At 41.5% G+C, this 15,151-nt stretch overlaps 2 protein-coding genes across 3 annotated transcripts in view; both read left to right on the top strand.

Moving 5' to 3' along the window:
- Positions 1-15,151, top strand: part of BCL2L13 (BCL2 like 13) — a 1,170,396-nt gene that overhangs the window by 869,669 nt on the left and 285,576 nt on the right. The window lies entirely within an intron of this gene.
- ZDHHC17 (zinc finger DHHC-type palmitoyltransferase 17) overlaps positions 14,865-15,151 on the top strand; it is an 81,679-nt gene continuing 81,392 nt past the window's right edge. For both annotated transcript variants that reach the window (XM_049783386.1, XM_049783385.1), the window contains exon 1: positions 14,865-15,077. In XM_049783386.1, coding sequence (XP_049639343.1) covers positions 14,985-15,077 — 93 coding nt within the window. In that variant the 5' untranslated portion in view covers positions 14,865-14,984. The remainder of the gene's footprint in view (positions 15,078-15,151) is intronic.

Genomic DNA, 15,151 nt, shown 5'->3' with positions numbered 1-15,151 from the left:
AGGAAATATAACACATAGTTGACACAATTGATCATAATACATTTGTTTCAGGAAGAACAAAGGCAAAGTTATTTTAAAAATAAAATAAAAAAAAAAACTGGGGCCGGAGAGATAGTACAGCGGTGTTTGCCTTGCAAGCAGCTGACCCAGGACCTAAGGTGGTTGGTTCGAATCCCAGCATCCCATATGGTCCCCCGTGCCTGACAGGAGCTATTTCTGAGCAGATAGCCAGATAGCCACTGGGTGTGGCCCAAAAAACCAATAAATAAATAAATAAAATAAAGAAAAACTAACAAGATGGAAGAGAAAGAAAGGTTCAGTAGCAAGTATATTTTTGAAAATCACTGAGTCACCAATTAACTCATTAAAGGTTTAGTAAGCAGAAGGTTTAGTAAGCTTTTCTTCCTTTTTTTTTTTTTTTAAGGATAAGAGTTAAAGAAATATAGCAAAAAGCAGTGTTAGAGTGGCAATTGTTGTTTGCATAGGCACAGCAAAATATGGGGGACATGAAAAGGAAAAGCCTTGGCCTAAATACAAGGAGACCTTACCCCTGAAGTTTTCTGGCATAAGACCATTTCTAGGCTCCAGGCATACTAGGTTGTCGAACCCAAGTCATTGTCTGTAATGCCAATAAACCTTCCCCCCCATCCCTGCACAGTCACTGTTGTTGGTGTCAGGTTTCTGTAGTTAAAGATCCTGGGATCTGTGCATATCCTACATCGAAGTCAGGATGATGTGGATCATCCTCTAATTTCACCTCACAATTAAAGGGCAATTCGGATAGCCCTGCCCTGAAAGCAGGTTATTGTTGTTGTTATGTCTTCTCGGTTTTAAGGAGTTTTGGAGTAGGTCGATGCCGGGGCAGCGAAAGGGTCTTCTTTGGTAGAGGATTGCTCCTAGGTGATGTTATAGACAACCATGGTTGTTTTGTAGATGGCATCCTGGTTCAGGGATGAATGGACAATGCCCGTTCTTCTGAGGCCTAAGCCAGGTCAATGTTCAGGGTGTAAGGTCCCACTGCATTACAAGATTTGTTTGTCCTATCTCTATTAGATAAGAACTTGCCTGTATGTATAATATTTTTCCATTTTAATGTGCCTATGCAAAAGCTGAACAGTGCCTCATGGCGTTATTGGTGCATATGGGGACTGCTGGAACAAGTCCAACAATCCCCATAACTTGGTTCTAACATAAACTCTAAATCTAGGGACTCTTCTACCAGAATTCTTTATTGAACAGATTACAAAGAGAAGAACAAACAAAAGAGTAGGGAAAATCGTCACTGTATAAGAGAATATTCAGTAAGGGTTATAGCTGTTAAGGAAATACATACAAGATATTCAAAAGATCCAGGATACAATTGCCATCTTTTTTTTTTTAAGGACTGGAAAGCACCCATGGGACTTGAATCACCAGAGGTGATAGATTTCAAAGCAAAGCTTTGCGACAACAAAGTAACAGTTGAGCTAAGGCCAGTCTGACATTTGCCATCTTTTAGAAGTTAAGTGTTTTTGTTCTTGTTTTTGTTTTTTTTTTTTTGTGGGGGGTTACACCGGCAGCGCTCAGAGGTTACTCCTGGCTCTATGCTCAGCAATCGCTCCTGGCAGGCTCGGGGGACATCCTGGCAGGATGCCGGGATTGGGATTCGAACCACCATCCTTCTGCATGTAAGGCAAATACCTTACCTCTATGCTATCTCTCCGGCCCCCGGAATTTAAGTGTTACTGTATTCTCCGGCATATAAGACAACTTTTGAAACAAAAAAAAAGTCAACTGAAAATCAGGGGTCATCTTATACGCTGAGTATATCCCGAAAAATGTTCAATATGCCACTAAACGAAAATTGTCTGAATATTGCTACAAAACGAATTTTCCAACTTGATCCTGCACCAATCACTGCAAGGCTGCTCGGACCACCTCTCTAACTCTGCCAATTCAAGCAGACTTTTTATGCATGCAAATTAGACAATGTTCTGTACCGAATCTACACTGTAAAAAGCCTGCTCAGATTGGCCAGAGTCAGAGAGGAAGTCTATTCCAGTACAACCTTTGAACCTTTGCTTGTTGTGATTGGCTCACTGTGGTACATGAGCACAGGAACACATGCAGCACAGGAACGTTCTGTCTGATACAGAGAATATAGGCCTAAACCTATGTTTTAACTGCAAAATTAGGGGGTCGTCTTATACGCCCAGTCGTTTTATACGCCGGCAAATATGGTAAGTATGTTACAGTTAGCCTGGATAACTTGATATTGGTTGGACTGGTAAGAATCCAAATTGCAAAAAGAGATGGTAGCACAACAAAGACAAAAAGAAAACATACATAATTATGATAATGGTTGCAAGTCTGGAGTAGCAACTAGAATGTCTTCACCCTTATGACTGTTGATGAGCCCTAATTGATCCTTGTGACTTTAGGGAAAAGAAAATTAGCACCTACTTGGTTATTACTTGATCTTGTACATAACCAAAAAATCAATAGCTTGTGAGCAGAAGGCTGATGCCAGCTTTCTCTATGGAAAATTGCAGCTCCTCACATACTTTTATAAGTTCTTGGATTCAAAAGGTCACCAAGTTAAGGGGAGGCTGAGAAAGGACTTGGCATTATCAGCTTAAGAATCTACACTAGACATGCCCTCTGTTATTCTATTTTTAAAAAACCTCATTTTTTCTTGAAGAAACTGTGTAGTGAAGAAAGGAAAACCCTCACGCATTTCAGAGACTGTTGCATATAAACTCTGAGCTGGCACTTAGACCAAACAGCTAGCAACACTATTAGTGCTAGAAGCAGATACCCTGGGTTCCTCTTATAGTAGTGTCATCACAGAGTCACAGTGGGCTGGACACTTGTCTTGTAAGCAGCAGAACTAGGTTATATCCCTGATACACTAAGTCCTCTGGAGTGATCCCTGAGTGCAGAACCAGGAATAATCCTTGAGCACCATTTGGGTGTGGTGCAGAAACAAATGATCTGTATGAGAGTTTGAATAAAATCAATAAAAATCACTAAACTACATGCTCTCACTGTGAATGAAAAAGAAAAAAAACAAAACAAAACCCTACAGTGAAATACTGAGATTAGTGCAACCATCAAGGAATTAAAAGCAGAGGAATTGGCACTCATTATGTCTCTGTTGAGATCATCTGTTTGCTACCAGAAAAGCTAGATTCATCACTGCAAACAAGAGACTTAAAGGAAGAATATCACACATCACAGCTCTAAATTGGAATGGAATATTAAGCAGAATAAGTCACCTAGAATGTAATTATTGCTCTAGCAACAGGCTCTTCTCTATCCCTGTTAGTACAAAGGAAAGAATGCAATTATTCTTCACATGGGGAGAAGAGCAGTACTCAGAATAGCAGTGCAGTACTTTCTTATTCTTTGTCACAACAGATATAGCCTAAAGGACACACATTAATTTGATACCTGGTAAAATATTGTGCTACCCTGATGACAACATGCCAATTAGGCTTGCTTAGCACTGTTCCTACATGAGGTTCACAGTGCTTCCGAAGCCAATGAGAACCATAAGGGGCAAATGAGAGAGCTCTGTTCTCTTAAGCCCACAGCTACTCAGAGTGCCAATTCATCCCATATGCATTGGTCAGGCACTGTGGTGGAAGACAAGGAAGATGATTATTGGCCATGGACTTGAGACAACTTCTGAAAATGTAGTTGTTCCTTTAATATTTCTGGAAATGTAGTTTTCCCCTCTAGCACTTTATGTTTCAAATATTTTGTAGGGACTTCTCCCAGTTACCACCTTGAAGACTGTGATCACTTACCTCTAACAAAGACTACTAGTAGATCTGAGGATGCCCCATCTCTTAGGCCCATTTCATTTCTACAGTTAAGAATTGAGTCAGGGGCCAAAGAGATAGCATGGAGGTAAGGCATTTGCCTTTCATGCAGGAGGTCATCGGTTCGAATCCCAGCATCCCATATGGTCCCCTGTGCCTGCCAGGAGCAATTTCTGAGCCTGGAGCCAGGAATAACCCCTGAGCACTGCCGGGTGTGACCCAAAAACCACACACACACACACACACACACACACACACACACACACAAAGAATTGAGTCAAAGTGGCACCTAATACCAGATACCTCACACATTCTACCTAAAGTTTAATTATTTTCTTCTCTGCTTTGTAAATCAGGAGGGTGAAAAGAGAACAACTCCAGAGCAAATATGTGTCAGTAAGTAACAACGAGATGCTCCTTTGTGCTCCAGCAAACAGTTTCATCTCCTCAGAAGCTGGCTAGCAGGGAAATGCCCTCTTGCTCATAAAGGCAGCCTCTCCACTCATGTACCTCTGAGTTTGTTTCCTTCTCTTCTTGTTCCCCTCTAATCCTCTCCCACTAGTCCTTGATCCATGGAATCCTCTCCTAAATTAGTCATGTCAAAGTCATGCTCTCAACTTCTTACAGAGAATAGCGGGACAGAGGAAAGAGATCTGATGAAACCTTTGTGGGACCTTGATACCAAAGGAGGGATTGGTGTAGCAATCCACAAGTAATTTTACTAGGATAGAAAAGCTGACTTGGAAAATTGTACATCTTTGTAATATTACTAAACTGTAAATTGACCTGAAAAAATATTTGTACCTTTATGAAATGGCTAAATTTCTGGATTACCCTGTTTGCTTTGTTTGTTTGTTTGTTTGTTTGTTTTTGTGGCACACTCAGTGACACTCAGCGGTTACTCCTGGCTATGCACTTAGAAATTGTTCCTGGCTTTGGGGGACTATATGGGATGCTGGGGATTGAACTAGGTTCATACTGGGTCAGTACCTGCAAGGCAAATGCCTACTGCTGTTCTATTGCTCCAGCCCCTGATGTTTGCTTTTAAAAAGATTCCTTAGGCCCAAGAGGATAGGACAGTGGGTAAGGTGTGTGCCTTGCACATGACTGATCCGGGTTGGATCCTTAGCACCACAGAGTCCCCTGACCCCACTAGGAGTGATTCCTGAGTGAGGAATCAGGAATAAGTCCTGAGCACTGTTGGGTGCGGATCCCCCAAAATTAGAATATAATAATAATAATAATAATAAGTGTTCTTATATATGAGCTTTCTTTAGTAAAATTTTTGTTACTTAGAACAAAAAATATTCTGTTAAGCAAGTTCCCGGGAGAGTAGTATAAAGAACATTAAATGGAGTAGAAATATAAATATTGCAGTGAAAATATATTCAAGAAAAAACACCTCAAGTTTAAAAAAAAGTGAGGTGTGGAACTGTGTTTCAAATCAGGCATCAATTTATTGTGTGTTGGCTTTGCTTGGTGATGGAATCTGAGAGCACTGGGCTCTCACTGACATAAGCTCACCTAGGTTGCTTATCCTTTTGATCTCTTGCTCACTCAAGCTCAGGTAGACTTTTTTTTTTAAATTTACATGTATATAAAACAGGAAAAACTAAGGTTAACTGAAAAGTTAACTGGAAAATTATTGGGATAACTGAGCATATTCTACAAAGACAATCTTAAAATAGATATTAGCTTACTGTTTACAGTTTTATTTCTAATTTCTTATTTTTAATATAAGTTGAGGTATCATAGATGCAATAGTGTTAACATTTATGTTTTTTTCTTTCAGTTAAACATTGAAGGGAATGTTCAATTATTTTTAATAGAAATTCTTATTTAAAAGGAAACAAAAATTGTTAACTGTCTAGAGAGACAGTTATTCAAATAGAATTCCGTAGGTATTGGGATATAGCAATAAAATGTTGAAGACTAAAATGAATTAAGGCCCTCAATTCAAATAAATTATTTTAGTTTAATTTTATTTTCATCATAGGGTATATCTAGTTATGCTGCGCTCTCTCTCTCTCTCTCTCTCTCTCTCTCTCTCTCTCTCTCTCTCTCTCTCTCTCTCTCTCCCCCGTCCCTCCCTCCCTCCTCCACACCTGGTTCCTGGCAGGCTGAGGGGACCATATGAGATGCCAGAGATCTAATCTGGGTCCATCCCTGATCAGCCACTTGCAAAGAAAATGCCCTACCGTTGTGCATCCTTTCTTCTTTCATTTGTTTGTTCGTTCCTTCGTTTATTCCTTTCTTTTCTTTTCTTTTCCTTTTTCCCCCATTCTTTCTTTATGTCTTATTTTTTGGGTCACACCAAGCCATGCTCAGGGGTTACTCCTAGCTCTGTACTTTGGAATCACTCCTGGTGGACACAGAGGACCATATGTGATGCCAGGGATTCAACCGAGGTTGGCCACATCAAGACACACACCCTTCTCACTGTATTATATCATTCTAGTTCCTAGCTATGCTGCTGTCTAAGTAAAGCTTGAAAGAATATGATGTATACAAGAGAATTACTAGAATACAAGATACTGAAACTTCAACAGTTTAACTCCTCTTATCTCTGAAAGAGACAGTGTATCAAGGATTTTCTTGGTTGTTAGGGCTGTGCCCTGTCTCATTTACTCCGTGCATTAATCATTTAGAAGTGGGAAAGTGAGCACATTCTAAAAAAGTCTTCCCTAGTGTACACCAGTACAATTTGCCTGTCTAAGAATTATTTAGGTAAGAATAATAAACAATATCGAGAGAATTAAGAAAAATATATGTTTTGTTTGTTTTTTGCAGTGCTGGGGATCAAATACAGGGCTTCAACCCAATATATCTTTTTTTTTTTTTTTTTTGGTTTTTGGGTCACACCTGGCAGCGCTCAGGGATTACTCCTGGCTCTATGCTCAGAAATTGCACCTGGCAGGCTTGGGGGACCATCTGGGATACTGGGATTTGAACCATTGTCCTTCTGCATGCAAGGCAAACTCCTTACCTCTCTGGCCCTCAACCCAATATATTTTGGTGTCCTTTTCTTTTCTCACTTACTTTCTTTTCTCACTTACTGGGAAAAGCTGTCTGGAAGGTGGTGAGAGATGGAAAGTTGTGAAATAAATCCCCACGTGCTATATTTCATTCTGGGTGAATGAGTCCGAAGCAGAGTAGCCACGAAGAATTAATAAATCAAGCCAGTCAGGAGAGAATTATAGAGTCCATGATTTTTTGCCTCATGATATCTCTCCAGCCCACCAAACTGACCTTTCTTTTATTCTACCAGTACAAATTCAACTGGGAGGGAGAGGATCAAGTGAGATCCAGGTGGACTTTTATGTCAAAAGGGTTGGTGAAAAGAAAGAGGAAGTTGGAGAATGCCTTTGCTCTGAGCAAAATCAGAGTGTAAACTAGCAGTGAGTAAACTATGATTGGAGAGAGAGTGAATGTTCTAGGGCTACTCCTGAGGTCTTGAAATGATCTGATCATGTAATATATTTCCTGATGAAATGTAGTCATTCTCGATGGAGTGAGCAAACAACAGCAAAGGGAACTTCAGGCTTTTTAAATGAAGGCTCTGTCCTTCCTCAGCTGAACTTGATCTCCCAGGCCTCACCTCCTTAAAGTGAAAGGATGAAATTCTCTGTTATCTGATGAAAATTATGAGTGAAATGAAATTGAACTCAGAGATGGAAGAAAGAATGATAGAACATCCCAGTATTCTTCTTGGAAAGATCTAAAGTAATGTGGCAACTAAGTAAGCATGTTCCTGTGGAAAGTTCAAGAACTCTGTTAGGGTCATAAATTTAAGATGTCCAAGTAGGGCTGTAGAATCAGGTGGCTTGACTAGCTTGAAAAATCTGAGAAGAATGGCTTGGATATGCTCCCTAAGTGATCTTTTAATATCAAGCAGAGCAACCAACGCCAGCCTCTGGTATTGGATTTTGAGTTTTCAGTTGAGTTCTTAGGTATAAAAAAACAAACAAACAAGAGAAGAGCTCTAGGTCCTAGAAGAAACAGCACTGGGGAAATGAATGTTAGAATGAGTCAGAAATTGGGGCAAGGAAGCTGAAATGGATTAAGAAGTGCCTGGGGACATGATTCAGATGCCTTACCCCTTGCGCCACTGTTCTGGCTCCAAAATTGTTGTGATTTTTATCTTTTGCCCAGGAGACATTAATGATATCAAGTTTTGTCCGATATAAGTTTATGTGTGTTTTTGCCTGTTTACTTTCTTTATTTTTCATAAATTAAACAAATAATTCTGGTGTAATTATTTTGAGAATGCAATATACTATGTATTATGTTTAAGATTGATATTCTTGCCTTTCTGAAGGTTATTATTATAAATCATTATCGTTTAAACAATATAAGAATACATAGAATAAGTTATTTATATAATGGACATAAATTAAAAATATGAATTTTTACATTATATTACCTAGACTTGAGCAATCTTTTTTTTAGCATCATGTACTTACTTGAAAAGATAATGAAAGTCAGATATTCACCAGAAAAAATATACACATATGCATAGAAAAAAGATTTTTCTTACTACTGTCTTAGTTTGTTCAATACCATCCTGGGGTCATTCTATTTATCTTTGCTTAGGTGTCCTGCCTTTCTTCCAACTTGCAGGTGCTTAGAATTCCCTTTAGGCTATAGGTGTTTTAAAATTGGATATTGTAGAGGGAGGCTCAAAGGGGAACAATAAACCTGAGTTTTATTGCTTGGCTTTGCCTCACCCTGAGTTATCTCCAAATAGCAGCCAACTAGGGATGTTAGAAGGATGTGGTAGGTGTGGCCAAGAGGTGGCCTCTTCTTCCTTAAATATTTTTTTGGTCAAAGTGAAATGCTTTATTCAAGTACCAATAATTGCAGGTAAAATAAAAATAAAAGAACAGAAAAAGACTCCAAAATGTTGTCTCAGATTAAGCAAATTAGTCAGGAGAAAACATTTTCTTCAGTGTATACAAAATGCAAACATTTGCCCAGGGATTTCCCATAGATGGCATAGTCCACAAGGACTTATTTGGAACAAAATGTCTCTGGATTCTCCAGTCTGTGAACAGGCAAACTAAAAGCTCACTCAATTTTAGCACACCCAAAATTTTTTATGCCCCAATCAAGGCAACTTGTACATAAACTGCTACAAGTAGAACTAGTGGAAGCAGAGTAATGGGAGCTAATTATTCTTCCAAAATCTAGCTTCCATGCTCAATACCAGGGGTGGTGAACAAGTTCGACACAAAGAGCCAAAATTTTAAACTTTGAGAGTCAGAGAGCCACACCATGCAGTGACCTGCCAAAACAAAAGCATCTAATTTTAACAATAATGTATTAAACACATATTGCATTTTGCCATTTTGATTGAGGGTAAAAATCCTGTTCGCCACCCTTGCTCTATACTAATTGTATTTACATCTACCTTGAAAGAGTCTATAAAAATATACTTGGTATATAAAAGCCCTAAATGAGTCTGAGGTGAGAGATGAAATATTACTCACTCATCAAGCACTCTGGAGAGAGGCATTGAATCAGTCCCTTTAACTTAGGAGAGGAGTCTAAAAGAGGACCACTTCTGTTCAGAAAATGGTGATTCATAAACTTCCATGGGTGGACAAGTACAAACCAGGTCCTGATCACTGTAGATGTCATCAATATGGGCAATGGTTGTCCAGAATTTTTTCTCTGGTTTCACAAAGGGTAGTGGGAATACTGCCACCTCTATGGAAAATGGCTGGTCCCAGAGGGAGGATGTGACACAGGTTAGGGAGTGCAGAAACATCTTTAGAGGATTGACCCTGGGATCAATGTGCCCCTCCTCAATGTCTGCAATTTCTTGCTGAAAGCTGATCAGGCCATCACAGAATCTATCCAGCTCTGCCTTTATTCTGCCTTGGTGGGTTCAATCATGAGAGTCCCTGCCACTGGTCAGGACATCATTGGGGGTATGAAATCCATAATCTTGAAGCCTCTTGGCCACATCCACAGCCTCAATGTTTGCAGACATTTTGAAGGGCCCGTGTCCAAAATAAGTTCATGAACCACATAACCTCTGGCACCTCTGAAAAGGACTCTGTAGTATTTTTCTAACCACTTAGCCATGTAATTGGCATTAATATAGCAATTTTCATGGTTTGCTTCAAGTCCTTGCCCCTTCCTCTTCTCCTTTTACTGCAAATACACCCCACATTCTGTCAGTAAAACACTGTCATAGACACATCCAAATCCAGGTCTCTAAACTCTTGCTCTTAGGACCAACCTCTCACCTCAACTCCCTTCAGTATAATACGTTATTTTTCCAAATCCTCATATCTCTCACTTCACTCTTTTTTATTTTTATTTTTTAAGAGACATTGAGGGCCCTAAAGGTGAACCCCAGTTAACCACACAAGTTCCTCTCTTTAAGAGTGTGTCTAGTGCAGTCTAACAAAATACACTGCAAAGAATTTACACATTTCATTTACTCTTCACCCAAAACATCAACACTTGGTTACATATTTCTCTTAAGGAAGCAAAATTCAAAAAAATAAAAGACCGATACGGTCACCTCTTATAAGTATACATTACAAATGACTTCAGTTTCAAGACCATACACATTTTTATTACATATTTCTAATAATAAATCATGACCAAATTTTGCAAGTTCAAAAAATTAAACATTAATCCAAGTGGTTTAGGGTACTGTTCAGTTGACATGTCAGATGGTGGCACTGGCCTCTAGACCTTTGGGGACCTTTGGGGAGACTGTAATGTGGTTTAGGCAAGTCAACATGGTGGCTGTGAGGCAGCTTACCTTTGCAGCATGGCTGTTAGCTGCTTCAGGGCCTAGAGAGGGCCTGGCAGAAACCAAAATGCCTGTTTTCTGGAGTCTGAATAGGGCAGAGTAGTGGCATCACACTTTGGTATAATGTAGTTAAGAATAATTGGAGGGGCTGGAGAGAGCACATTGAGGCAAGCGTCTGCTTTGCAGATAGGAACCTTGAGTTTCTTCCCTGGTGCCGCATGGTCTCAGGCACTGCTGAGGGTGAACCCCATGCATAGAGCCTGGAGTAGCTTCTGAGCTTCATTGGGTCTGGCCCCCAAACTAAAAACAAACAAAAATCCCTTATAATTTATCTTGACTCCTATTAAAAAAAATCATTGAACATCCTCTTAAAAGATGGCATCACTGTTGAATTCCGTATTTTAATTCTATGTACATTCAGGGCTGGAGAGATAGCATGGAGTTAGGGCATTTGCCTTGCATGCAGAAGGATGGTGGTTCTAATCCCGGCATCCCATGTGATCCCCCCTGCCCCCCAGCCTGCCAGGAGCTATTTCTGAGCATAGAGCTAGGAGTAACCACTGAGTGCTGCCGGGTGTGACACAAACAAATTTGTTTTCTATGTTCATTCAAGATTCAGTGTGTAAAAATATCATTCTCATTAAGCTTAAACAGGGTTACAGAGTATTATTTTGTGTTTGCTTTCTGTTAAAAAAGTAACCCCCATTTTTTCAGCCTGAAATTAGTCACTATTTTAGTTCGAGAGTTCATAATTCCTGAAAGAGAAATGTGTGCTTATAAACAGTTGTTGTAATTAATAAATTTGATTATAATTTGATGAACAATAACTACTTAAAAAGCATTTATCTAGGTCAAATACTCTAGTTTTCGAAACTGTGTTGCTATAGTTACTGATTCTATTATCTACAACTAATACATATTTAATATGAAATTATTAAGTGGGCCGGATAATTCAGAGAATAACTACAACAGAAAAAGAAAAACATCAATTAGAGGTCAAAAGGAAGAGAGAGGAAATCAAGCATCCTAGACCTGGTTCTGTTTAGTTCTGTGGTTTTCAACTCCTAAATTCCCAGACCACCATTTTCTTGTTTGTGAACAGATAGAATTAGGTTAGAATTGGGCAGTCTTTGACACTATCTTTAATCATCTCTGAAGTTACACAGGAAACAGTGTGCATGTAGTAATTTTTCGAGTTCTTCCTATTTTACATCTCTTCCTAATTCTTCATTGTTATTTTGCCATTTTTCTGCTGATATGTCCTATTTGTGACTGTGCATCAGTACTCTGAATATACTATACTGTCTCAAATCTAGGTTTAGCAAAGAACTCCATAACCCACTATGCCTCTTATAGGGTACACTTTTTATTTATATTGAATCACTCAAATCTCAGCTTCAATACATTTTCTAAGTTTTTGCTCCTTTTTTTTTCTTAATAATTTTGGGGTGATCTCCCAATCCCTGGGGGGACTGAGAGCCACTGTTATGATTGCCAATCTGTCGATGGGTCAATGTTAGGGTTGGTGTTGAAGTGCTCAGGGGTATGGGCTAGGATAAATGGATATTCTAGCTATGCTAAGACTACCATAATCACATCCAGCAGGGCTAGGGCACACCAACGTTTCCCTCTTCGAGGGTTGAAGACGTGGTGCCAGAGGATTGAACTTGGGGACTTTTGCATAAAAGGCATAGGCCCCGGATCCCCGATGTATTTATCTCCTTGGATCTCTTTTTAAAAACTGTTTTTCATTTCAGTCTTTAAGTAAGGGCAAGATACACTCTCTAGCCAAGTAGTTTTCAACATTCTCTTATTTACTTTTGGGTGATTTCGTTTAGGTCCTCACATAAATGTCCTCAGCAGTCCAGCAGACCAAATGAGAGAAGAGGCTATTGGCCTGCTAGAGCATGAACAAAGTGGCCCAAAACTGATGTTTTACAGATTAATGAGAAATATAGATTTTAAAGCAACATTTCTTGAGTTTTGGCAGCAATTTAAAATATATTTGGAAAACTACCACATGGACCAAGTTAAACACTTTGCTGGCTCACTCTGCTTCCATGTAGGTCCCAGTGAGTAACTGAGAAGGCTAAACCTTAATTTTTGGCCAAAGCAAAGCTAGCACATTTATCCCTGTGCTATCTGTCCAGCCCACATATTTTTTTGTTTGTTTGTTTTTGGGCCACACCTGGCGGTGCTTAGGGGTTATTCCTGGCTATCTGCTCAGAAATAGCTCCTGGCAGGTACGGGGGACCATATGGAACGCCGGGATTCGAACCAACCACCTTAGGTCCTGGATTGGCTGCTTGCAAGGCAAACGCCGCTGTGCTATCTGTCCGGCCCCATTTTTTTTTTAATACATCATACCTCTGCTTTACTGTGCTAGCTCATGGTACCCAAGTAACATTCTTTTTGTTTGTTTGTTTTTGGGCCACACCCGGCGGTGCTCAGGAGTTACTCCTGGCTGTCTGGTCAGAAATAGCTCCTGGTAGGCACGGGGGACCATATGGGACACCGGGATTCAAACGAACCACCTTTGGTCCTGGATCGGCTGCTTGCAAGGCAAACGCCGCAGTGCTATCTCTCCGGGTCCCCAAGTAACATTCTTTTCTGTTCTCTATACCCAGTTACTCTATCTCCTAACTTTCCCACAGTTTGTCTTCTCCAATTCCCTTTCCTCTCTACTCCCAATAAAGATATGACATAAAGGTAATGTAGGGCAGAATCAAAATGGACTTAAGTAAAAATTACTTTTCTGGTGACTGGATAAAGAAGTTGTAGTGTACATATATATATATATATTTACTGAAACACCACTTTCTCACTTAAAAAGATAAATTGTGCCTTGTGAGACAAAATTGATAGAACTTCGGCTCCCTTTGACTCTTGCCCCCTCTCTTCCTTCCTGCTTCTCATTGGTCTCTTTTCTACCTTCTCTCCATTCAATTTCTTTCCTTCTCTTGATATTCTGGGACTAAGGATGATCAAGGCATCCTTCCTTTAAACCATTATATTCCCTCACCCAGTTGTTCTAAATGCCATATATAAGTGGTAGCAATCTGTTTATCCTTCATCTTCTGCCTTAATTCATTTAACAAGCTGTCTGTCAGTTTTGTTGATGTTAAAGTGGTTGCATGATTGCATCAATCCTTACAGCTGTGTAATATTCCATTGTGCTTAGATATACTTGATTTGCTTTTGGGCCACACATACTGCTGCTAAGGGTTTACTCCTGGCTCTGAACTCAGGAATCACCCCTAGAAGGTTCTCTGGACAGCTTCCAATTCTTGGGACTATAACCACATCTTGAAAAGAATGTCCAAAGTTTAAGTGATCTCTGCTCTCCTCAGAGCTCAGGGTCCAAGACCCTCTGAACTCGGCTCCCTAGGGCTCTTCCTGGGTGACAGATAAAAGTCCGTCTTAGTACATGGCTGCCTCCGTCCCCGTGGGCTTTGGCCGATTTTGCTTTAATCAGAGAAAGGTTTGGATCTGCATCTCTACGAGGTCACATTGCGTTATCTCGGATGACTTAGATGGGCCATTCTTCATAGTCACAAGGTAAAGATCAATGCCTTCCATCACTGTCCCCTTTGCTTCGTTCTAGGAAGGCATCCTCCCCGCCAATTAATAAAAGTCAGTCATCGAAAACTGGTTTTAGTTTATTGCATGATGCTCTCACTCTGGCGAATTCAGTCGCAGACAGGTCAGTTTTGCATTCCCAGAGTGCGGATCTCCGGGCGGATCTGTTTGTTAAATGCAGTCACTCCTTCGGGGAGGACCAACGGGGGGAATCTCTGGCAAGCTTTCGCGTGGTTTTAATTTCATTTTATTCCTGGAAGCGGGATGTCCATAGCAGAGACTCCGAAGCCCGGGGACGATGCGTGCCGGGATGCCAGCCTGGGAGCCCCAAAACCTGGTACTTGATGTGGAGGCCAGGGTTGCGTCGCAGCTCTCCGAGTGCACGGGTGCGAGCGCCCAGTTGCCTGGCGGAGGGGTTCTGGAGCTCCAGGGCGGGTTCGCACTCGGGAGATAGAACCGAGTTGGGCGGGAAGCAACTTCCACCGGGCGGCTGGAGGTCCCATCGCCATGTATCCGGCCGCAGCGGCGCACAGGCAGCTCCGCACGTACAGGTCAGTACCACCAGGTCGCCCGCCGCACCTACGCATTGTAGCAGAATGCGCTCTCTTGGGCCGATCCAGACCGTAGTGCGCATGCCCAGCGCCTATCCCTCGCCGCACCTGCGCAGTCCAGCTTAGCGCGCACCTCTCGGACACAAGCAGCCCCCCCACCCAGCGCGCTCCTCCCGCGCACGCGCACCGGGCAGGGGGCTGCGCCGGCGGCCGCGGTTCGGCTCGGTCGCGCTCGCCGGGGTCCCGCGAGGCCGGAACGCTTCTTTCCTTCCCGGCATGCAGCGCGGGGAGGGATTTAACACCAAGATGGCGGACGGCCCTGACGAGTACGAGGCCGAGGCGGGCTGCGTGCCCCTTCTCCACCAGGAGGTGAGGCGCCGCCGTCGGCCCGGGCCGGGGCCCAGCTCCGGCCGCTATGCGCCGCCCCGCGGGGCGCGAGAAGG

Source organism: Suncus etruscus, chromosome 11, assembly GCF_024139225.1.
Source record: "Suncus etruscus isolate mSunEtr1 chromosome 11, mSunEtr1.pri.cur, whole genome shotgun sequence".
Taxonomy (NCBI): Eukaryota; Metazoa; Chordata; class Mammalia; order Eulipotyphla; family Soricidae; genus Suncus; species Suncus etruscus.
Note: the sequence above shows the minus strand (reverse complement) of the source record. Positions and strands in the feature narration are given on the sequence as shown.